Below are 25,274 nucleotides of genomic sequence, written 5' to 3' on the forward strand. Positions count from 1 at the left end.
GTCTTGACTCCGTTTTAAGGTCCTGGCTAGAGGCCAGTGACTTCCCTGTTTGAGCAGCTAAGTTCACATCCCAATCACTTTCCTTTACTTATCAGGCCCTCATACTTGGGGGCCGCTATGCATTAGCCCTAATCTCTCTGAGGCCAGGTGCCAGGCACTACGGACAGCCCCTTTGCTCTGAACACGTAAATTATTCAAAACAGTCAATGGACAGAAAGCCCTTGAAACCTAAGTAACCTCCTATGTCCGCCGAACATAAACCACCCCATACAGCTCTGGCTCATTGTTTTTTAGACAGAGTCTCACTCTGTCACCCAGGCTGGAGTGCAATGGCGCGATCTTGGCTCACTGCCACCTCCACCTCCCAGGTTCAAGCAATTCTCCTGCCTCAGCCTCCCGAGTAGCTGAGATTCCAGGCACCCGCCAGCACGCCCAGCTAATTTTTTTTGTAGTTTTAGTAGAGACGGGGTTTCACCATGTTGGCCAGGCTGGTCTCGAACTCCTGACCTCAGGTGATCCACCTGGCTCGGCCTCCAAAGTGCTGCGATTCCATGTGTGAACTACCGTGCCTGGTCCAGCTCATTGTTACCTTGTCCCTTTCACTCCTGGCGTGGCCCAGCCTGGCAGGCTTCTCTCATTTTGAGCTGTAAATAACATATTTGAAGGCTTAATCGCCACAGCTCTGCAGCTGAGTCCTGTGGCGCTCCTCTTGAAGGCACAATTTCAGATACGCTTGTCCCTGTGGGTTGGTATGGTGCCAGACCCTGGGGAATGGACCTTGATGTCTTTGGCCTTGAGATAAGGCTTTGTACACCAGAGGGCGCTATAGTCCCATGTTTCAGCTTTCCTCCGTGTTGAAAGCCTGCGCTGTACCATCCTGGTTTGGGATAGGCTTGCTCGAGTCTTTTCGTTGGCCCGATCCTCTCTGCTCAGGTTTCAAAAATTAAGCCTAGTAGAACATGTGTCCAGGAAAATGTCAGGAGTGTGAGTGTAGCCCTGACAGTGTTGCTGGCTGGCTGGGTTGCCTTGAGCATACCACCTCACCTCTCTGGGTTCCTACTTCTCCATCTATGAAATGGGCATTAATAAAAAAATGAGGCCGGGTGCAGTGGCTCATGCCTGTAATCCCAGCACTTTGGGAGGTCGAGGCGGGTGGATCACCTGAGGTCATGAGTTCGAGACCAGCCTGACCAAAATGGTGAAACCCCATCTCTACTAAAAATACAAAAGATTAGCTGGGCGTGGTGGCGGATGCCTGTAATCCCAGCTACTCAGGAGACTGACGCAGGAGAATCCCTTGAACCTTGGAGGTAGATGTTGCAGTGAGCCAAGGTTGTGCCATTGCACTCCAGCCTGGGACACAAGAGTAAGACTCCGTCTCAAAAAAAAAAAAAAAAGATTATTTTTAGGGGTTGAGGTCCTTTTTTTGGCTGTTTAATTTTGAAACTCTTACTGAAGGGACACCTACTTAGTGTTTCTCCAGGACAATAACGTTACTTTGCCAATCTCAAGACTTGTCTCCAGGGCAGTAACCTCTGCAACTTCAAAATCTGAAACCTACTTTTTTTTTTTTTTTTTGAGACAGAGTTTCCGCGCCCAGCCTTTGCAGGCTATTGTTGGAAATAGATGTTGAAAACAGATGCTCGGTGCCGCAAAGAAAAATGAGCACTGAGACAAAGAATCTTTCAGCAACACAATTTTTACTTTCTGGACTGCAGGAAGGGTATTCTTGCCTAGCCATCTTGCCACGAGAGTGGCACACAATAAGGAACACACGCAAATTTATCCCTTAGGCATTTGGGGTTGTCCTTACTTCTGTGTCTGGTCTCCGTTGGCTGGAGCCAGACCTCACAATCTAAACTAAAATCCGATTGGCTGGCGGCGAGAGGCAGAGCGCGGCGAGCTCCCCCTGGGCCCTCCAAGCCCTCTGGCCTCCAGCGGGCGGGTGAGCTGGAGGGCCCGGGACAGGCCGTGCCCTCTGCCCTTCAGACACCGGAGGCCTACGCTGTGGCTGCCCCACTAGCCAGGCCCAAGCCTTGAAGCGGTGGCGAACCTCTCTACCCCACCCCACTTTGATGACTTATGGCGGCGGCTTCTCCCAGCCCGTACCCCAGCCTGGACCCTGCTGGCCACTGGGTCTTCTGGCCCAAGAGTGCCGGGCCTCGACCAAGCCCCAGCTGAGCTGCCCGGATGTGCCTTTGCGGCGGCGGAAGTGGGGGGCCAGGAAACATGGCGGCCGCTCGAATGCTGCTCAGCGGAGGCCGTTAGGTCATGGAGGGCCTGGGAAGGCGGCCTAAGGCCGCAGGCGGTCTCGGCCGCCTCTTTAGGCCACGGAGCCGTGCAGATCCAGGTCCCCAGTGACCACTCCGTCACCATCGGGCGAGACCTACCTAGTCCTGACAACGGACAAAGGCCTTAACAGGCCTGGGAGGTGAGCGAAGTTCCGAACGGTTAGCGGCCATCGGGGGTTAGTCTTCATTCTACCAGACCTTGCTGTCGGAAGAGAGAAACGGTAGAATGACAGGCCACGTTTGGCCCGTTGGAAATGCCCACCACCCTCTCTGAGGATTTACTGGCCGTTTATGGAAGGCCTGTGTATATAATATGAAAAAGCTGCTCTCAACTGCACCCCAACCTTTTAATAGAAAACCTGTGTCACATCTAGCCCTTCTAGATGTGAAGAGGTTGCCGACGTGTGATAAAGTAGTTAGAAAACCACACATCTTGTAAATTCTCATTTGTTTAAAAGCAATCATAGAAAATACACGTCTTCTGTAAATGACTTTTGGAAATGGAGTTGTTAGATGGCCTCTGGAAGCGGTATGTTCAGGTTTGTTCAGTGGGTTAGATGACATGTGGCTGGAAGACCTGGGAAGGAGGAGCAGGTTCTATGCTAGACTGGTCATATTTAGAAGACATTTTCATATTCTAGCCCTTGTTTTGTGTGCATTTTATTCCTCACTATATATAGTGGACAATGCTAAACGTTTTTGAAACGTCTGTTCTTTTTAGATGTTCTGAAGTGCCTGATGGATGTTAAAATTAGAGGTAGTAAAATCACATTTTGTAAATTAAAAAACAATCCAATTGGCTAACAACTTAAAACTATTCTAAACAGATAAAAGCAATGGAGAGCTGGGACATGCCTGTGAGCACGTCCAGCACAGATACTTGGTTAAAGTACAGGGACGTACAATGTATTACGTGATTGTAAGCATGGCATGTCTAACAGTCTCATAGGGTAGGGCTTAACAAAGTTATTAGCACACTTATGATTTAACAAGAAAGGAAACTTTAAAAAGGAACATTTCTACTTCCCACAGCTATCTATGAATCTGGTTCAACAGTTCAGACTCTGGAAATATTGCTTTAGCTCAGGGTTTCTCAACCTCAGCACTATTGATCTTCAGGGCCAGATAACTCTTTGCTGTGGAGGGCTCTTCTGTGCATTGTCAGACTTCGACGGCTCTTCTGTGCATTGTCGGACTTTGACAGCATTCTTGCACTCTACCCATTAGCAGCCAGTAGCAGCTCCATCCCACCCCAAGCTGAAATGTCTCCAGATATTGCTATATGCCTCATGGGGGCAAGGAAGCTGAGCTGAGTGCCTCTACCTCATGCAATCCCAGTAGAGGCGATATTGCCCAAAGGTAAAACTTGGCTTTCGAAGGGAGAAAAAATTCTTTTTATGTATTATTTATTTTTTTAAAATTGCATTTTAGGTTTTGGGGTACATGTGAAGAACATGCAAGATAGTTGCATAGGTACACACGTGGCAGTGTGATTTGCTGCCTTCCTCCCCTTCACCTATATCTGGCATTTCTCCTCATGCTGTCTCTCCCCAACTTCCCACCCCCCACTGTCCCTCCCCTATTCCCCCCAACAGACCCCAGTGTGTAGTGCTCCCCTCCCTGTGACCATGTGTTCATTGTTCAACACCCGCCTATGAGTGAGAACATGCGGTATATCATTTTCTGTTCTTGTGTCAGTTTGCAGAGAATGATGGTTTCCAGGTTCATCCATGTCCCTACAAAGGACACGAACTCATTGTTTTTGATTGCTGCATAATATTCCATGGTGTATATGTGACACATTTTCCCTGTCCAGTCTATCATCGATGGGCATTTGGGTTGGTTCCAGGACTTTGCTATTGTAAACAGTGCTGCAATGAACATTCGTGTGCATGTATCCTTAGAGTAGAAGGATTTATAATCCTTTGGCTATATACCCAGTAATGGGATTACTGGGTCAAATGGAATTTCTATTTCTAGGTCCTTGAGGAATCGCCAGACTGTCTTCCACAATGGTTGAACTAATTTACACTCCCACCAGCAGTGTAAAAGTGTTCTATTTCTCCACATCCTCTCCAGCATCTGTTGTCTCCAGATTTTTTAATGATCGCCATTCTAACTGGTGTGAGATGGTATCTCAATGTAGTTTTGATTTGCATTTCTCTAATGACTAGTGATGATGAGTTTTTTTTTTGAGACGGAGTTTCGCTCTTGTTACCCAGGCTGGAGTGCAATGGCGCGATCTTGGCTCACCTCAACCTCCACCTCCTGGGTTCAAGCAATTCTCCTGCCTCAGTCTCCTGAGTAGCTAGGACTATAGGCACACACCACCGTGCCCAGCTAATTTTTGTATTTTTAGTAGAGACGGGGTTTCACCATGTTGACCGGGATGGTCTCGATCTCTTGACCTTATGATCCACCCACCTCGGCCTCCCAAAGTGCTGGGATTACAGGCATGAGCCACCACACCCGGCCTGCATTTTTTCATATGTTTGTTGGCCTCATGTATGTCTTTTGTAAAGTGTCTGTTCATATCCTTTGCCCACTTTTGAATTGGCTTGTTTTTTCTTGTAAATCTGTTTTAGGTCTTTGTAAATTCTGGATATCAGCCCTTTGTCAGATGGGTAAACTGCAAAAATTGGGAGAAAAAAATTCTTACTCATTTTATGTAAAAAGCACAGGTATATATACACTACAGAAACAGATATCCAGTATGCCCATAGCATTAAAATTTTACAAGGGAGTGTTAGGATAAAAAAGTCTCAAAAGACTCCTTGGGGGAAGTGATAATGAAAAAAAAAAGGGGTTGCCTAACACCATTCTACCTCAGTGTTTTAGTTCCTATTTATGCCAGTTCCTCAGAAAGAATGATATTTATGGCTTTTTTTTTCCCTTTGAGATGGATTCTTGCTCTGTCGCCCAGGCTGGAGTGCAGTGGCACGATCTCAGCTCACTGCAACCTCTGCCTCCCGGGTTCAAGTGATTCTCTTTCTTCAGCCTCCTGAGTAGCTGGGATTACAGCCACATGCCTCCACACCCCACTAATTTTTTTATTCTTTGTAGACAGGGTTTCACCATGTTGGCCAGGCTGGTCTCGAACTTTTAATCTTGTGATCTGCCCACCTCGGCCTCCCAAAGTGCTGGGATTATAGGCGTGAGCCACCATGCCGGGCTTTATGGCTCTTTTAAGCTGAACCAAAGAGATAAGCAGCTGTCAAAACAGAGGGAAACATCTGGAAGTTGACAAAAAGCTGAGGCTATGAGAAACTTAGGGCTCAGGCAGCCCCTTGGCTATGACTGCTCCCCACATCCAAAGTCAGGATCAAGCTTTCAGCTAAGACCACTGCCAGAGAAGCTCTGCAATCTCCAAGCAAAGGAGTTTGGGTGAGGAGTCTTCCTGTTGCAAAAGGACTTGAAACTGTGTTTCCAGGTCACTTCACACAAGTTTGAGGCCAACTATTGAATCAAAGAAAGTGGTTGCGGTGGGGCGCAGTGACTCATGCCTGCAATCCCAGCACTTTCAGAGGCCAAGGCGGGTGGATCGTGAGGTCAGGAGACAGAGACCGTCCTGGCTAACACGGTGAAACCCCATCTCTACTAAAAATACAAAAAAATCAGCCAGGCATGGTGGTGTGCACCTGTAGTCCCAGCTACTTGGGCGACTGAGGCAGGAGAATCGCTTGAACCCAAGAGGCAGAGGTTGCAGTGAGCTGAGATCACGCCACTGCACTCCAGCCTGGGCAACAGAGAGAGACTCCCATCTCAAAAAAGAAAAAAAAAAAAAGAATGTGGTTGGCTAACACCTTCCAAATCACTCACAGACACATACATTTGGATTTTTCTTTTCTGTCTTCTTGAGGATTCTTTTTCTTGACCATCTCTGGCCTTCCTTCTCACTCTGGCCTCTCGGATACCACTTGTCAGGAGAACATTGCCATCTTGATTGCTCCCCGCTGCATATCCATGTTGAGAAACTAACAGGTTGCTGATCCAAAATGTAGAGATCATTGCCACTGCATGTGGCCAGTTAAATGTAGAGATCATTGCCACTGCATTGGCCAGTTAAATGTAGAGATCATTGCCACTGCATGTGGCCAGTTAAATGTAGAGATCATTGCCACCGCGTGTGGCCAGTTAAATGTAGAGATCATTGCCACCGCATTGGCCAGTTAAATGTAGAGATCATTGCCACCGCGTGTGGCCAGTTAAATGTAGAGATCATTGCCACTGCATTGGCCAGTTAAATGTAGAGATCATTGCCACTGCATGTGGCCAGTTAAATGTAGAGATCATTGCCACCGCGTGTGGCCAGTTAAATGTAGAGATCATTGCCACCGCGTGTGGCCAGTTAAATGTAGAGATCATTGCCACCGCGTGTGGCCAGTTAAATGTAGAGATCATTGCCACTGCATTGGCCAGTTAAATGTAGAGATCATTGCCACTGCATGTGGCCAGTTAAATGTAGAGATCATTGCCACCGCGTGTGGCCAGTTAAATGTAGAGATCATTGCCACCGCGTGTGGCCAGTTAAATGTAGAGATCATTGCCACCGCATTGGCCAGTTAAATGTAGAGATCATTGCCACCGCGTGTGGCCAGTTAAATGTAGAGATCATTGCCACTGCATTGGCCAGTTAAATGTAGAGATCATTGCCACCGCATGTGTCCAGTTAAATGTAGAGATCATTGCCACCGCATGTGTCCAGTTAAATGTAGAGATCATTGCCACTGCATGTGGCCAGTTAAATGTAGAGATCATTGCCACCGCGTGTGGCCAGTTAAATGTAGAGATCATTGCCACTGCATGTGGCCAGTTAAATGTAGAGATCATTGCCACCGCGTGTGGCCAGTTAAATGTAGAGATCATTGCCACTGCGTGTGGCCAGTTAAACGTAGAGATCATTGCCACTGCATGTGGCCAGTTAAATGTAGAGATCATTGCCACCGCATTGGCCAGTTAAATGTAGAGATCATTGCCACCGCGTGTGGCCAGTTAAATGTAGAGATCATTGCCACTGCATTGGCCAGTTAAATGTAGAGATCATTGCCACTGCATGTGGCCAGTTAAATGTAGAGATCATTGCCACCGCGTGTGGCCAGTTAAATGTAGAGATCATTGCCACCGCGTGTGGCCAGTTAAATGTAGAGATCATTGCCACCGCGTGTGGCCAGTTAAATGTAGAGATCATTGCCACCGCGTGTGGCCAGTTAAATGTAGAGATCATTGCCACCGCGTGTGGCCAGTTAAACGTAGAGATCATTGCCACCGCGTGTGGCCAGTTAAATGTAGAGATCATTGCCACTGCGTGTGGCCAGTTAAATGTAGAGATCATTGCCACCGCGTGTGGCCAGTTAAATGTAGAGATCATTGCCACCGCGTGTGGCCAGTTAAATGTAGAGATCATTGCCACCGCGTGTGGCCAGTTAAATGTAGAGATCATTGCCACCGCGTGTGGCCAGTTAAACGTAGAGATCATTGCCACCGCGTGTGGCCAGTTAAACGTAGAGATCATTGCCACCGCGTGTGGCCAGTTAAATGTAGAGATCATTGCCACCGCGTGTGGCCAGTTAAATGTAGAGATCATTGCCACCGCGTGTGGCCAGTTAAATGTAGAGATCATTGCCACTGCATGTGGCCAGTTAAACGTAGAGATCATTGCCACCGCGTGTGGCCAGTTAACTGTAGAGATCATTGCCACCGCGTGTGGCCAGTTAAATTGAAATTTTTTTAAAAAAACTGAAAAGCGAAAAAGCAGTGACTGACACCTATAATCCTAGTGCTTTGGGAAGCTGAGGTGGGAGGATTGCTTGAGGCCAGAAATTCAAGATCAGCCTGGGCAACAAAGCAAGACCCCTATCTCCACAAAAAATAAAATTAGTCAGGCATGGTGGCTCGCACCTGTAGTTTCATCTACTTGGGAGACTGAGGCAGGAGGATCGCTTGAGCCCAGGAGTTCGAGGTTACAGTGAGCTATGATTGCACCACTAAACACCAGTCTGGGTGACAGAGTGAGACCCTGTTTCATTAAAAAACTTGTTTTTAGAAAAGCCAACAAATACATTTTAAAAAAACTAATAATCTTCCTTTTTAAAAAGAAGCTGATTTCATTTATTTTCTTAATCTTTTCCTGTCAGAGAACAAACCTTCCTGGCCTTCAGTCTTGGGAAATGAATGACTAATAATCATAATTTTCTGCTTTCTACGTCTATCAAAAAAACCCACTTGAAGTTAGCACAGTTGGGTGAGGGAGAGAGCTGGTGCTCACAGGAAGCCACAGACTCTTGAGAGGCACCTGTCCTTCTTAGCACCACGCTTCCTGAGCAAGCCTGGCATTGCCTCACAGACCTTCCTCAGAGCCGCTTTCAGAAAAGCAAGGTAAGGGGGGACGGGGACATTCTCAGAGCCTAGAGCCACACACTGCTTTCTGGACCTGGCTCAGATGCTCAGCCCCTTGCCGTCTAGGGCTCACAACCGGCACCTACCGTGCAGCCCCTACGCCTTCTACCTGTCCCCACACCTCCAAGCCCTCATCTAATGGGCATTCACTTACGCAGGACTCTCCTCCTGCACACTTCTGGCCTGAGTCCACGTGCCCTAGACAAATAGATCATTTTCTTTTTTTTTTTGAGATGGAGTCTTGCTCTGTCACCCAGCTGGAGTGCAGTGGCGCAATCTCAGCTCACTGCAACCTCTGCCACCTGGGTTCAAGAGATTCCCCTGCCTCAGCCTTCTGAGTAGCTGGGACTGCAGGCGCCCACCACCATGCCCAGCTAATGTTTTGTATTTTAGTAGAGACAGGGTTTTACCATGTTGGCCAGGATGGTTTTGATCTCCTGACCTCATGATCCGCCCGCCTTGGCCTCCCAAAGTACTGGGATTACAGGCATAAGCTACCTTGCCCAGCAGATCATTTTCATAAAAAACATACACTTGTCTGTTCCTTGCGAGACTCCCAGGCAAGAAATACCACACACATGAGGCCTATAGAAGAACTCCAGACACTGACCTGCTGTGTCTCCCATTGTTTTGTTCTCCTGATAATTCCCTAACTCCTCAGTCTTGTTTATTGCTTTCATTTTTACTGGTAAAATGATGGAGAAAGACTAGAATTGTTATTCATTCAACAAACTTTTTTGGAGGCTCTGCAATGTAACACGTCTTGGTATCCATTTGCAGGAGTAAACCAAATTTTTTTTATTTTTTCCTTTTATTTCTTTTTCTTTTCTTTCTTCCTTTTTTTTTTTTTTTTGACAGGGTTTTACACTACTGCTCAGGTTGAAGGGCAGTGGTGCCATCATAGCTCACTGCAGCTCTGAACTCCTGCGCTCAAGGGATCCTCCTGCCTTAGTCTCCTGAGTAGCTGGGACTATCGGCATGTACCACCACACCCAGCTAACTTTGAAAACAATTTCTTGCAGAGACAGGGCTTCCCTATGTTGCTCAGGCTGGTGTGGAACTCCTTGGCTCAAATGATCCTCCTGCCTCGGCTCCCAAAGTGCTGAGATTATGGGCGCGAGCCACTGCACACCCGGCTTCTAAAGCTTTTTCTTGAGAAATGCAGTTTGGGCATTGGGTGTGTGATGCTAAGAGTTGGGGGGAGAGATCGAAGGTGAAAAGGGTTTTAACAAGGAATGTGAGGGTGCCACAGAAGCCTCACCAAGGAAGCAGGGGAGTGGCCTTGAGTACAAATGCCCATCAGTGCTGAATTGCTCTGATACACATGTGAGCATGTGATTAATTTTAAGATTTCAGCCTCTTTATCTGCCAATTTAGATTGGAAGTGAAGGTGGTCGGGAGGTGGGGGTTTTATTTCTGGCTGCGATGTGTGTTTTCTAGATCCATCGGGCTCATTCCCACTCTAGCAGGATCCTGTGCATAGAACTCATTTTTGCATCATGCAGTTTGATGACGACCATGACCACACCTGGTGCCTGCCTTGCACGGTGATCATGATCTTCCTTGAACTGCATATAAAATACCCCAAACTGAGTATCACTCAGCTGATTCTGTCATCCCTGAAAGTGATCTCAGTAACCCCATGTTGTGAAATATCTTTTTGAAACACATCCTTGAACAACACCTGCTTGAAAAGGAGGTTTTACAATTCTCACTTGCAAATGAGAGAACTGAAGCTCCTAGCTGAGAGGTAAGAAAATCAGTGAGTGGCAGAGCTGGAATCTGAAACACATCTGTGTCCGCCTCCAAAGCCCAAGAATTATTTCACCTGGCTGCGGGGCCCTGCGAGGAATCAAGCCCTTCATCTCGGGGAGGGCTTATACAGACCTGGAGCAAAACAACATGCTCTGCATTTAGCAACACTTCGGTTGATTTTTGTTCTCACATTATTTTGTTCTTCCCCTCATTAGCTTCTTCTGGTTGGGCCCAGACCTGCCTTGAGGAGCCTGTAGAGTTAAAAAATGAACCCCACGGATATAGCAGACACCACCCTCGATGAAAGCATGTACAGCAATTACTATCTGTATGAAAGTATCCCCAAGCCTTGCACCAAAGAAGGCATCAAGGCATTTGGGGAGCTCTTCCTGCCTCCGCTGTACTCCTTGGTTTTTGTGTTTGGTCTGCTGGGGAATTCTGTGGTGGTTCTGGTCCTGTTCAAATACAAGCGGCTCAGGTCCATGACAGACGTGTACCTGCTCAACCTTGCCATCTCGGACCTGCTCTTCGTGTTCTCCCTCCCTTTCTGGGGCTACTACGCAGCAGACCAGTGGGTTTTTGGGTTAGGTCTGTGCAAGGTCATTTCCTGGATGTACTTGGTGGGCTTTTACAGTGGCATATTCTTCATCATGCTCATGAGCATTGATAGATACCTGGCAATTGTGCACGCGGTGTTTTCCTTGAGGGCGAGGACCTTGACTTCTGGGGTCATCACCAGTTTGGCTACCTGGTCAGTGGCTGTGTTCGCCTCCCTTCCGGGCTTTCTGTTCAGTACTTGCTACACTGAGCGCAACCATACCTACTGCAAAACCAAGTACTCTCTCAACTCCACGACATGGAAGGTTCTCAGCTCCCTGGAAATCAACATTCTGGGGTTGGTGATCCCCTTGGGGGTCATGCTGTTTTGCTACTCCATGATCATCAGGACCCTGCAGCACTGTAAAAACGAGAAGAAGAACAAGGCGGTGAAGATGATCTTTGCCGTGGTGGTCCTCTTCCTTGGGTTCTGGACACCTTACAACGTTGTGCTCTTCCTAGAGACCCTGGTGGAGCTAGAAGTCCTTCAGGACTGCACCTTTGAAAGATACCTGGACTATGCCATCCAGGCCACAGAAACTCTGGCTTTTGTTCACTGCTGCCTTAATCCCATCATCTACTTTTTTCTGGGGGAGAAGTTTCGCAAGTACATCCTCCAACTCTTCAAAACCTGCAGGGGGCTTTTTGTGCTCTGCCAATACTGTGGGCTCCTCCAAATTTACTCTGCTGACACCCCCAGCTCATCTTACACGCAGTCCACTCTGGATCATGATCTCCATGATGCTCTGTAGAAAAATGAAAAGGTGAAACGCAGAGTCAATGGACTTTCCACATTGAGAGCTTAGTTAAAATGGTATTTCAGGAAGAGATTCCTGAACCAGCATGAGGAGGAAGGCTTACACCCACTGTGGAAAGATGGCTTCTCATCCTGCAGGCAGCGTTTCCTCTCCACTGGACAAGTCCAGCCTGGCAAGGGTTCACCTGGCCTGAGGCATCCTTCCTCATACCAGGCTTGCCTGCAGGCATGAGTCAGTCTGAGGAGAACTCCGAGCAGTGTTTGAATGAAGTTGTAGGTAATATTGCAAGGCAAAGACCATTCCCTTCTAACCTGAACTGATGGGTTTTGCAGAGGGAATTGCAGAGCATTGGCTGATGGAATAAATGGCTACCTTTTGCTGTGGAAAATGGGCGCTCTAATTAATTTCTTGCTTTTGTGGAACAATATAGAAAACTGTTTTTCTAATAATATATCTCAGGCATAGTATATTCCATTGAGCCAAATATATGAAGAAACAATTAGCAAAGTGATGAAACCAGATCACAATTCTTTATGTAAAGGATTATCTGTTTGTTGATTGAAGCCAAACTTTCTATACTGATACAAGGATAAGGATATGAAGACATTAGCACAGTCTGATTTCCAGACGTGAACTACAAGGCATTCAAAATCCAAACATACTTGTGAAAATTCAAACACAGTTTCTCATTTGTTTGTAGACATGTTTTGTTCTAATTATAACAGATGAATATTAAAAAATTTTAAATCATACATAGGCCAAGAATACATTTATTTGAGATCATTTATTTACTTTTTTTTTTTTTCGAGGTAGAGTTTCACTCTTGTTGCCAGGCTGGAGTGCAATGGCACAGTCTCGGCTCACTGCAACCTCTGCCTCCCGGGTTCAAGCGATTCTCCTGCCTCAGCCTCCCGAGTGGCTGTGATTACAGGCATGCACCACCACACTCAGCTAATTTTGTATTTTTAGTAGAGATGGGGTTTCTCCATGTTGTTCAGGCTGTTCTTGAACTCCCTACCTCAGGTGATCCGCCCGCCTCGACCTCCCAAAGTACTGGGATTACAGGCGTGAGCCACTGTGCCCAGCCTCTTGTTTATTTTTTTTTTTTTTTGAGATGGAGTCTCACTCTGTCACCCAAGCTGGAGTGCAGTGGTGTGATCTTGGCTCACAGCAATGTCTGCCTCCTGGGTTCAAGCAATTCTCCTGCCTCAGCCTCCTGAACAGCTGAGATTATAGATGCACACCACCACTCCTGGCTGATTTTTGTATTTTTAGTAGAGATGGGTTTGCACCATGTTGGTCAGGCTTGTCTTGAACTCCTGACCTCAGGTGATCTGCCTGCCTCAGCCTCCCAAAGTGCTGGGATGACAATCATGAGCCATGGTGCCCAGCCAAGGTCTTATTACTTGTTTATAAACTATCCTTTCATAATTAAAAGTAGAGATTAATAAAGAATGATAATACTTCCTTAATTATTTTGAAGTGCCTGCTATCAACTGAAATAAAAATAATCAACTAAAAGTTATTGTTGACATTGTATAAAAATCGTTGTTAAAAAATTATGAAATTGTGAAAAGTGTCATTCTCTCTTAAAATATTGGCCCTATTTTTTTTTTTTTAAGACAGGGTTTCACCATGTTGATCAGGATGGTCTTGAACTCCCGACCTCAGGTGATCCACCCGCCTTGGCCTCCAAAGTGCTTGGATTACAGGCGTGAGCCACCACACCCAGCCTGGCCCTAGTTTTTAACTTATGGGTTACTCAAAAGTTTGGTCAGTCATTCCTTACAAGTCATTTAAATTCTTTAATTAATCCTTTTATACTATTAAGATAAATTGCTATCTCCATCCTTACAGCCTTAATTCGGCAAAGACCAAAAAAACCTAGGACACCTCCAATTCCTCCCAAAACAAAAACCTATCTTGCAAGCTATTAACTGAGTTAACCAGTTTAAAATGCTTCTGTTATGTTTATACATTCCTATATGCGCTACATTTATAAACAATGCATTTCTAGAAAATTTATTTTCAGAAAAGTGATTTTAAAGAGGGAAAGTTGATGCTGTCTTTATAGAAAATAAAATAAAATAAACTCATATATAGCCTCACAGAGCATTTTCTCCTGATCGTGTTTGTGTTAGATCTCTTGACGCGGGTGAGAATCAGAGCTGCTGATGTGCCGTTGCTCCACCACATGCTGTAGACATGAACTTGCCCAAGTGGAGCAATCAAAGTGTTCCCTGTTGTTATCTCCATGTGGGGTTGTGTGTTGCTGTCTTGCTGTAGGGCACTTGGAGATGACAGTGAATAAATTAGGGTGTGTGTGTGGTGGCTCATGCCTGCAATCCCAGCACTTTGGGAAGCTGAGGTGGGCTGATCACTTTGAGGTCAAGAGCTTGAGATCTACCTAGTTCCATCTCTCCTAAAAATTCAAATAATAGCCAGTCGTGGTGGTGGACGCCTGTAATCCCAGCTACTTCGGAGGCTGAGGCTTGGCAATTGATTGAACCTGGGAGTCGGAGGTTGCAATGAGCCAAGATTGTGCCACTGCACTCCAGCCTGGGCGACAGAGCAAGACTACGTCTCAAAAAAAAAAAAGGAAGAAAACTTCTGTGAGGGGGGCTGCAATCTGCCAAATCCTAGCTCTGCATTCCTCTGTTAGTCTGAGCATGTTACTTTTCCCTCTTAGCCTCAGTGTCCTCTTCTGTAAAACATACTTCAGAGGGATTGAAAAAAAAAAACACCTGAGAATATAAAGCATCCATGTTCCTAAAGGAGAGTTTTGGATCTGTGCAATCAGAAGCTGCCTCTCATTTCCCAGAGAGCTTTTAATTTTATTCATCTAATCCTAGTGAGACAGAAACTTTAGGGCACCAAAAGACAAAGACTGGTCAAAGGGGCTTTACTGTCCCTTCATTTCCATCACAGGCTGGATCAAGTAATGGTGAGGTGCAATCCAAGTGGCTGTCATATCTCGCTTGAGGATAGGTCTTTCGTTTCCTCAAAGTCAGTCAGAGCTCCCCTTATTACAAAGTTGGAGAGAAGATTCCCCTCAGGACAGGAATGTAGACTCTCTGGTGACATCCAACCATAACCCTCTTAGAACACTCAAAAGAAAGTTTCTTCCCATTCAGCAAAAGACCCATAAGAAGAAAGCCAGCATGATTATTTCCTTTTCTCCTTCCTTCCTTCCTTCCTTCCTTCCTTCCTTCCTTCCTTCCTTCCTTCCTTCCTTCCTTCCTTCCTTCCCTCCCTCCCTCCCTCCCTCCCTCCCTCCCTCCGTCTCTCTCTTTCTTCCTTTTTTTCTTTCTTGAGATGGAGTCTCGCTCTGTCACCCAGGTTAGACTGCAATGGCATGCTACAACCTCCGCCTCCCAGGTTCAAGTGATTCTCCTGGCTCAGCCTCTCAAGTAGCTGGGATTACAGGCATGCGCCACATACCTGGCTAATTTTTGTAGTTTTAGTAGAGAAGGGCTTTCTCCGTGTTGGTCAGGCAGGTCTTGAACTCCTGACCTCAAGTGATCTGCCTGCCTTGGCCTCCCAAAGTGCTGGGATTACAGGTATGAGCCACCGTGCCCAGCCAGCCAGTGTGATTTCTAAATAAAGATGAGTTTAACCGTAAGTTTTCAGACATTAGACTCATGTCTTTCTTGTTGCAACGTGCCTAGCCTGTAATTTGCTTAGGAACAATAGAAGTGGGTTTGCTTTTGGGGTGATGTAAATGCTTTGGAACTAGATAGAAGGCTGGCTGCACAATGTTGTGGATGCACTAAATGCTACTCGAGTGTACATTTAAAAATGGTTCATTTTCTATTATGTGAATTTTACCTCAACAACAACAACAGCAAGAATGATAGGAATTAGTCTAGCCAACATCTGTCTCATAGTAGGCTCTCAAGTTCTATTGAATAAACAAATTAATTTCATCTGCTTTTCTTTTCTTTCTGTTTTTTTTGAGACGGAGTTTCGCTCTTGTTACCCAGGCTGGAGTGCAATGGCGCGATCTCGGCTCACCGCAACCTCCGCCTCCTGGGTTCAGGCAATTCTCCTGCCTCAGCCTCCTGAGTAGCTGGGATTACAGGCACGTGCCACCATGCCCAGCTAATTTTTTGTATTTTTAGTAGAGACGGGGTTTCACCATGTTGACCAGGATGGTCTCGATCTCTTGACCTTGTGATCCACCCGTCTTGGCCTCCCAAAGTGCTGGGATTACAGGCTTGAGCCACCACACCCAGCCCCATCTGCTTTTCATGAGAAGAAATAATACAGAGTGAAGCCTAAAGGTCTTTAGACCTTGAGGAAGATTACTTGCAAGAAACTCTCATAACAATTTGGAAGTATTTCTGTTGTAATAGTTGTCTACTTTGTGCCAAGCAGATTGCTAGTTTATAGAAAGAATAAAGGAATAAAGAAAGGAGTAAGTTCTGCCATTCACAGAATTCAGAGTCTGATAAAGAAAACAGGCTGGGCACAGTGGCTAATGCCTGTAATCCCAGTACTTTGGGAGGCTGAGGCGGGCAGATCACAAGGTCAGGAGTTCGAGATCAGCCTGGCCAACATAGTGAAACCCTCTCTCTGCTACAATACAAAAATTAGCTGGGTGTGGTGGTGCACGCCTGCTGTCCCAGCTACTTGGAAGGCTGAAGCAGGAGAATCGCTTGAACCCAGGAGACGGAGCTTGCAATGAGCCGAGATCATGCCATTGCACTCCAGCCTGGATGACAGAGTGAGCCTCATCTCAAAAAAAGAAAAGAAAAACAGAACTAACTATTAAGCAAGACAAGTATGATAATAGAGTCACAAGAAAGATTCTTTGGGGCTCCAGAGGAAGGAGAAGTTGATTAATTTCAAATTCTCATAATATGATTAGCTCTAGAGGTAGACCTTGTAGGAGAGGCATGATTTGGTGAAGGGAAGGAGCAAGGGCTCTCTAGGCTGATCGTTCAGAGAGCATTGTGTGGTCGGGGGGGTAGTAGTAGCGTTTCTCGTAAAGTACATGGGAGTGGGGCAGTGGAGCAAAGTCGGGAAAGGTGAGACCAAAGAAAAGTACAAACCTAAGAGGCAGCAGCCTTGAGTTACGGACTGAATCAGCTGCCATCCTGCGGGGGCTGTTAAGGAGAGCTATCCACACACCCACCAGTTCAGGACTGAAGCACTCACTCTACTAGGTATCAGGAATGTTGGCCCTGATAGCTCTCAGCTGGTCTCTCTTCAGGACTCGTCCTCCTTGGGGGACGATTATTCAGTGACTGGATAATGAGGAGATACAAGCGCTTGCCCCTTGCCTAGAGTTGGCATTGCTACTCCAGAGCTGCCATGAGATTAGCTGAGGCCTCTGTTGCAACTACGTTGCTGTTCAACTTTTCCTACTGTCCAGTCCGCTTTCTTTATGCCCTTAGTGTGGTTTCCAAGAGGACTCCTCACTAAATCTCCTGCATGCTAATCTCAGAGTCTCGGAGCATGCTTGCAGAATCCTAATCTAAAACAGGGATTTTCTGATCACACTGGGGACAAGGGAGCACCTCACATAAATGGAAACTGACCCGCGAGCAGGAAAATCAGGAGACGTAATCTGCACCAGGGATGTCCTTCATTCATTACCCTCTAACCATCACTCTCCCCTCAACTCTGGCTCCTCTGCTTTCCTCTACTCAGTCCCACTTTGGCCCCATAATTTGCCTGTCCCCAGCCCTGAGGCATCTTTTCCTACACACCTTATTCCTGTTACGGTCACAGCCCATCTCTACTCTTGGTCATGCCACAACCACCTGTCATCCTAGATCCTGTCCCCTACATTCAGTCAGAGGCTGTCCACTCCATCTCCAGCCTTTCTTGACTCAAATGAACCAGACATAATCTCCACCTATTTTTGTGGTCACAACACTTTACCCCTTGAAAGCTTACTATTTAATAGCTCCAAATTCCCCTTTAAGAAAATCAGACATCCTAGTGCTTTTATATATTGACACTCATTTTACACTCTTCTTAAAGGAGATAAGGTTGATTTTATTATTCCAAGAAATCGGGTTTCAGGAGAAACAATATTTTAATCATGAATTAGACTCACTCCACCAAAAATACCGGCCACCTAACTGCCTAGTAAAATAGCTGGCACAAAGCTCAATTACTTTTTACTGAATGAGTGGATTTCCCTATCTCTTAATCAAGTACTCTACACTGGCAATTCAGTTTTCTATTTAACCACACAAAGTCCGCTAGTCCTATCTCCAAAATCCCCATTGTGCTTCTAATAAGACTTTATGTAACTAAGTTCAAAGATAGACTGAATTGTTCCAGAAATACTGGTGGGCTTTAAGTCAAGCATTACTTTATTAAGACTTTTTGTATTGAATGTAACTGCAAAAGTCTGCATCTTCACCTTTTCTGAGAAATTGTGAAATAGCAAGAAGAATGAATTCTAAAACCCCCAAACTCCATTTGCACGAAACTGGGAGACAGAGATCCTTTTCAGACTCCAGATTATCTGATGGTCCGCCCAAAGCAGCTGAGGTCAGGCAGAACCTGTGTGGGAAGGGGTGAAGTGCAGGGCGGTGAGCAGTGCAGCAGGGACCGACGTCAGCAACACGCCAAAGGCATTTCCTGAGCGGAGGGTGCACCATGCGTTGCAGGAAGGGAGGTGATCAGAACTTGGGTCAGAAGTTTTCCTGGACCAGTTTGGTTCAGAGAAGCAGGGGAGGCAGGTTTGTCAAATTTCGGATTTGCAGGAGGCAGACAGTTAGTCTCTGTGGCAGCAGGAAAGAAGAGAGCCATCGGGTTGGGAAGCCAGCTAGCCTGGAAACTACTGCCATCGCCTTCCTTCTAGGCAGAAACACAAACATAAGAACATTAAACAATGCAAATAAATGCTAAGAAAAATGATGGAATGCTAGAGAAATACAGGAAAATACAGAAAGGATTTCATTATCATGATAAAATATGTCTATCTCAGCTGAAAAGGCTTCATGAGCCACTCCAGAGGCATTCCAGCTAAAATCAGGAAAAAATGCCTGTGATCACCACTTCTATGTAACATTGCCCTGGAGGAACCAGCTCCACAAGGTAAGGGGAATAAAGTAGAGGTATAGAAATTGGCAGTGGCTCACACCTGTAGTCTCAGCACTTTGGGAGGCCGAGGCAGGCGGATCCCTGAAGGTCAGGAGTTTGAGACCAGCCTGGCCAACATGGTAAAACCTCATCTACTAAAAATACAAAAATTAGCAGTGTGTGGTGGTGTGTGCCTTAATCTCAGCTACTTGGGAGGCTGAGGCAGGAGAATCGCTTGAACCTGGGAGGCAGAGGTTGCAATGAGCTGAGATAGCGCCACTGTACTCCAGCCTGGGTGACAGAGCGAGACTCCATCTCAAAAAACAAACAAACGAAAAAGAATATGCCATTCACAAATGTCCATAATATCTTAAGTGCAGTTTGAAAACCTGGAATGATAAACCCCAAACGGTTAGGCATTTTATAGAGGAAAGAATTATGCTTTATACATTCTAGGCTTCTTTATTTCTTTAAGAAAACATGCATTACTGGGCAGGCGCGGTGGCTCACGCCTGTAATCCCAGTACTTTGGGAGGCCAAGGCGGGTGGATCACGAGGTCAAGAGATCGAGACCATCCTGGTCAACATGGTGAAACCCCGTCTCTACTAAAAATACAAAAAATTAGCTGGGCATGGTGGCATGTGCCTGTAATCCCAGCTACTCAGGAGGCTGAGGCAGGAGAATTGCTTGAACCCAGGAGGTGGAGGTTGCAGTGAGCCGAGATCGCGCCATTGCACTCCAGCCTGGGTAACAAGAGCGAAACTCCGTCTCAAAAAAAAACATGCATTACTTTCATAATCTGCCAAGGCAGTACCGATATTTCCATTTTAGCAAAAAAAAGGAGAACTTTGTGATGATGGAGAATTGACTAACCACACAGAGATATTCTAGAATATTGGGCTTTCAGGTGACTTGAGCATGTGGATGTCATACTGATATAATACCTGACCGCAGAGATGTGCAGTGCTTTGAAGAAGATGCTGATGTCAGTCCTGAGGATGAATAGCTGAGATTATGATATGAGATAGATACATGATAGTGTGCTGGAGCCTGTAGAATGTTTTAATTATTATTATTATTTTTTGAGATGGAGTTTTGCTCTGTCACCAGGCTGGAGTGCAGTGGCATGATCTTGGCTCACTGCAAACTCCACCTCCTGGATTCAAGTGATTCTCCTGCCTCAGCCTCCCAAGTAGCTGGGACTGCAGGTGTACACTACCACGTCCAGCTAATTTTTGTATTTTTAGTAGAGAACAGAAAGATCCCTAAACTGTGAACTTCTTACTGTGCCTTAATTGGAAGTCTTTCTAGTAATGGAGTGAACAGACATGTAATCCTGAAGAGGTTCTTAAGGACTCAGATTAGAAACAACTCTTATATTTACAACTCAAATCCATTCCCTCATATATTCACCCTTTGTCCACTGCACAAACTCCCTCAGATTCTTCCTTGGTTGTTCCATGAAGAGGAGCCCAACTAGACCACACAATGTTCCATACAAACCACCGTTTACTTTATGTGCATGTGACATTTTTCTTGTGACATCAAAATAATTAGGAGAAATCTCCCTAAGCAAGGTAACCACAAAGAGGTGGTTGTACAGTCTATTCTCAGTGCAGAGCTTTTTCCTGCTTGCTGGAAATGTTTCACCATATTGGCCAGGCTGGTCTTGAATTCTTGACCTCATGATCCACCCGCCTTAGCCTCCCAAAGTGCTGAGATTACAGGCATGAGCCACCACACCCGGCAAATGTTTGAATTCTTTTGATCATACATGATATAAACAAATTATCATTGGAGGCCAGCAAGCAGGAAAAAGCTCTGCACTGAGAATAGACTGTACAGCCACCTCTTTGTGGTTACCTTGCTTAGGGAGATTTCTCCTAATTATTTTGATGTCACAAGAAAAATGTCACATGCACATAAAGTAAACGGTGGTTCGTATGGAACATTGTGTGGTTTAGTTGGGCTCCTCTTCATGGAACAACCAAGGAAAAATTTGAGGGAGTTTGTGCAGTGGACAAAGGGTGAATATATGAGGGAATGGATTTGAGTTGTAAATATAAGAGTTGTTTCTAATCTGAGTCCTTAAGAACCTCTTCAGGATTACACGTCTGTCCATTACTAGAAAGTCTTCCAATTAAAGCACAGTAAGAAGTTCACAGTTTAGGGATCTTTCTGTTTTCTAAAACTCATCAAAATGAGATAGATAATATATAATAACAGAAATATGATTGACTACTGGGTACAAATGCCACTTTGAAAAACTGTTAGACGGGAGGCTGAGGCGGGTGAACCACAAGGTCAAGAGATCAAGACCATCTTGGCCAACATGGTGAAACCCCGTCTCTACTAAAAAATACAAAAATTAGCTGGGCGTGGTGGCATGTGCCTGGAGTACCAGCTACTCGGGAGGCTAAGGCAGGAGAACTGCTTGAACCCAGGAGGTGGAGATTTCAGTGAGCCGAGATTGTGCCACTGCACTCCAGCCTGGCACCTGGTGACAGAGCAAGACTCTGTCTCAAAAAAAAAAAAAAAAAGAAAAGAAAAACTGTTAGACAATTCTGTGTAAAGTTGAACATATACCTATTTTATGATCCAAGAATTCTACACCTAGGTATTGACCCAAGAGAAATGAAACCGTTGGCCCATAAAATGACTTGTTCAAGAATATATTGGTAACATCATACTTGATATGATTTGGCTGTGCCCCCACCCAAATCTCATCTTGAATTGTAGCTCCCACAATCCCCACGTGTTGTGTGAGGGACCCAGAGGGAGGTAATTGAATCATGAGGTTAGGTTTTTCCCATGCTGTTCTTGTGATAGTGAATAAGACTCATGAGCTCTTATGGTTTTATAAAGGGAAGTTTTCCACATACATTCTCTTGCCTGCCACCATATAAGATGTGCCTTTGCTCCTTTTTTGCCTTCTGCCATGATCATGAGGCCTCCCCAGCCATGTGGAACTATGAGTCTATTAAACCTCTTTCCTTTATAAATTACCCAGTCTCAGGTATATCCTTATTAGCAGCATGAGAACAGACTAAGACGGCACATTGGTACCACGTAGTGGGACACTGCTGTAAGGATACCCAAAAATCAGGAAGCAACTCTGGAACTGGGTAACAGGCAGAGGTTGGAACAGTTTGGAGGGCTCAGAAGAAGACAGTAACATGTGGGAAAGTTTGGAACTTCCTGGAGACCTGCTGAATGGCTTAGACCAAAATGTTGATAGTGACTTAGACAATAAAGCCCAGGCTGAGGTGGTCTCAGATGGAAATGAGGAACTTCTTGGATATTGGAGCAAAGGTGACTCTTGTTAAACTTTAACAAAAAGACTGGTGACATTTTACTCCTGGCCTAGAGATCTATGGAACATTGAAATTGAGAGAGATGATTTAGGGTATCTGGTGGAAGAAATGTCTGAGCACCAAAGTGGTTTAAGAAGAAGCAGAGAATGAAAATTTGGAAAATTTGCAGATTGATGATGCAATAGAAAAGAAAAACCCATTTTCTGGGAAGAAATCCAAGCCTGCTGCAGAAGTTTGCTAAGTAACAGGGAGCCAAATGTTATTCACCAAGATAATGTAAACAGTGTCTCCAAGGGATGTCAGAGACCTTTGTGTCAACCCCTGCCATTACAGGCCTGGAGGCCTAGGAGGTACAATGGTTTCCTGGGCCAGTTCCAGGACCCCCTATGCTGTGTATAGCTTAGGTACTTGGTGCCCTGCATCTCAGCCACTCCAGCCATGGCTAAAAGGGGCCAAGGTATAGCTAGGGCTGTGGCTTCACAGACTGTAAGCCCCAATCCTTGGCAGCTTCCCCCCACCCCGCCTCTTTTTTATTTAATCCTTGGCAGCTTCCATGTGGTGTTGAGACTGTGGGTGCAGAGAAGTCAAGAATTGAGGTTTGGGAACCTCCATCTAGATTTCAGAGGATGTATGAAAATGCTGGGCTGTCCAGTCAGAAGTTTGCTGCAGTGGTGGGGCCCTCATGGAGAACCTCTGCTAGGGCAGTGCAGAAGGGAATGTGGGGTTGGAGCCCTCACAGAGTCCCCACTGGTGTATTGCTTAGTGGACCTGTGAGGAGAGGGCCACTGCTCCCAGACCCCAGAATGGTAGATCCACCAACAGCTTGCACTGTGTACCTGAAAAAGCTGCAGACACTCAATGTCAGGCTGTGTAAGCAGCTGGGAGGGGGGCTATACGCTGCAAAGCCACAGGGGTGGAGCTTCCCAAGGCCATAGGAGCCCACCTCTTGCAACATCATGACCTGGATGTGAGACATGGAGTCAAAGGAGATCATTTTGGAACTTTAAGTTTTAATGACTGCCCTGTTGGGTTTTGGACTTGCATGGAGCCTGTGGCTCCTTTGTTTTGGCCAATTTCTCCCATTTGGAACAGCTGTAATTACTCAATGCCTGTACTCCCATTGTATCTAGGAAGTAATTAACTTGCTTTTGATTTTACAGGCTCATAGGTGGGAAGGGAGTTGCCTTGTCTCAGATGAGACTTTGGATTCTTGGACTTTTGGGTGAATGCTGGAATGAGTTAAGAGTTTAGGGGACTGTTGAAAGGCATAATTGGTTTTGAAATGGAAGGACATGAGATTTGGGAGGGGCCAAGGGCAGAATGGTATGGTTTGGCTGTACCCCCATCAAAATCTCGTCTTCAATTATAGCTCCCATAATCCCCATGTGTCTTGGGAGGGACCCAGTGGGAGGTAATTGAATCATGGGGGTGGGTTTTCCCATGCTGTTCTCATGATAGTGAATAAGTCTCATAAGGTCTGATGGTTTTATAAAGGACAGTTCCCCTGCACATGCTCTCTTGCCTGCTGCCATGTAAGACGTATCTTTGCTCCTCCTTCGCCTTCTGTAATGATTGTGAGGCCTCCTCAGCGATGTGGAACTGTGAGTCCGTTAAACCCCTTTTCTTTATAAATTACCCAGTCTCAGATATGTCCTTATTAGCAACATGAGAATGAAATAGTGCAATACTTAATGGTGCAAGATGGACTGCTTTCTCCCCAAGATCAGGAACAAGACTAGGATGTCTGCTCCTCCATTTCTATTCATATTGCGTTGGAAGTTCTGGTCAGAAAAAAATCAGCAGGAAAAAGAAAAGGTATCCAGATTGAAAAGGAAGAAGTAAAATGATCTCTTTTTGTGGATGATGTGATCTTATATGTAGAAAATTCTAAGAAATCCACTATAAAACTATTAGAGCTAATAAATGAGTTCAGCAGGTTGCAGGATACAAGATGAACATACAAAAACAATTGCATCTGCTTTGGGAGACTGAGGCAAGTGGATCACCTGAGGTTAGGAGTTTGAGACCAGCTTGGCCAACATGGTCAAACCCTGTTTCTACTAAAAATACAAAAATTAGCCAGGCATGGTGGCGTGTACCTGTAATTCCAGCGACTCATGAGGCGGAGGCGGGAGAATCTCTTGAACCTGGGAGGTGGAGGTTGCAGTCAGCTGAGATCACGCCATTGCATTCCAGCCTGGATGACAAGAGCCAGACTCCATCACACACACACCCCACACACAATCAATTCCATCTCTATACACTAGCAACAAATAATCCAAAATTGAAATTAACCATTCTATTTATAATCCTATCAAAAAATAGGTACTTAGGGATAAATGAAACCAAAGAAGCACAAAACTTGTGCACAGAAAGCTAGAAAATAGGAGGGAACGATCCAAGATGGCCGATCGCTAACAACCCGGGATTGCAGCTCTCAGGGAAGGCGCGGAAAACTAGAGGACGCCACACTTTCAGACAAATTCTGGTCGCTCACGGAGCAGAAGATCCCCCAGTGGAGGAAACACACGGGTGGCCAGCACGACTCTTGTGGCCGGCGTAGTGGTTCCGCCGGCACCTTGGCACGGCAGCTCTTGGAGCAGAGTAAACAGGTTCGGAGGACCCGCCCGTGTCCCCAGTAGGACACCAGAGCCCGGCGCAGCGGCTGTGATGGCACCTCGGCGCGGCAGCGCTTGGCGCAGAGTAAACGGGACCGGTTCCCCTTCTGACCGAGGTTTGGAGTCCCAGGAAGGCAGAGTCGCCTACTACGGACACAAGAAGGAAGCCAGACAGGAGAATCCTGGGCAGAAAAGCACCATCAGTTTTAACGCCGCTGCTCTGGCCCTGGGAACTAACAACCTGGACGTCCACTCAAGAGACCTAATCTGAAAGTTGGTAATTTCAAAGACGACAGGAGGATAAATTTACAATGACGGGAAGAAACCAGCATAAAAAAGCTGAGAATACTCAAAGTCAGAACGCCTCTCCCTCTAAAGATGATCACAGTTCCACATCAACAATGGAACAAGGCTTGATGGAGAATGAGCGCATCCTGAAGACAGAATCACTCTTCAAGGAATGGATAATAAGAAACTTCTGTGAGTTAAAAGAACATGTT

At 45.9% G+C, this 25,274-nt stretch overlaps 1 protein-coding gene across 10 annotated transcripts in view; it reads left to right on the top strand.

Annotated features, from left to right (window-relative positions):
- Positions 1-2,208: 2,208 nt before the first annotated feature.
- Positions 2,209-25,274, top strand: part of CCR4 (C-C motif chemokine receptor 4) — a 62,813-nt gene continuing 39,747 nt past the window's right edge. For 8 of the 10 annotated variants that reach the window (XR_008477471.2, XR_013528721.1, XR_013528722.1 and 5 more), the window contains exon 1: positions 2,209-2,431. Coding sequence is in view for 2 of the 10 variants with exons in the window: in XM_035278291.3 (XP_035134182.1) it covers positions 10,709-11,791 (1,083 nt within the window). In the remaining 8 variants the exon portion in view is untranslated. Of the gene's footprint in view, positions 2,432-8,619; positions 8,667-10,657; positions 13,910-25,274 lie in introns of those variants that run through there. The other 2 variants (XM_035278291.3, XM_002759711.7) reach the window with 2 other exon arrangements.

Source organism: Callithrix jacchus, chromosome 17, assembly GCF_049354715.1.
Source record: "Callithrix jacchus isolate 240 chromosome 17, calJac240_pri, whole genome shotgun sequence".
Classification (NCBI taxonomy): domain Eukaryota; kingdom Metazoa; phylum Chordata; class Mammalia; order Primates; family Cebidae; genus Callithrix; species Callithrix jacchus.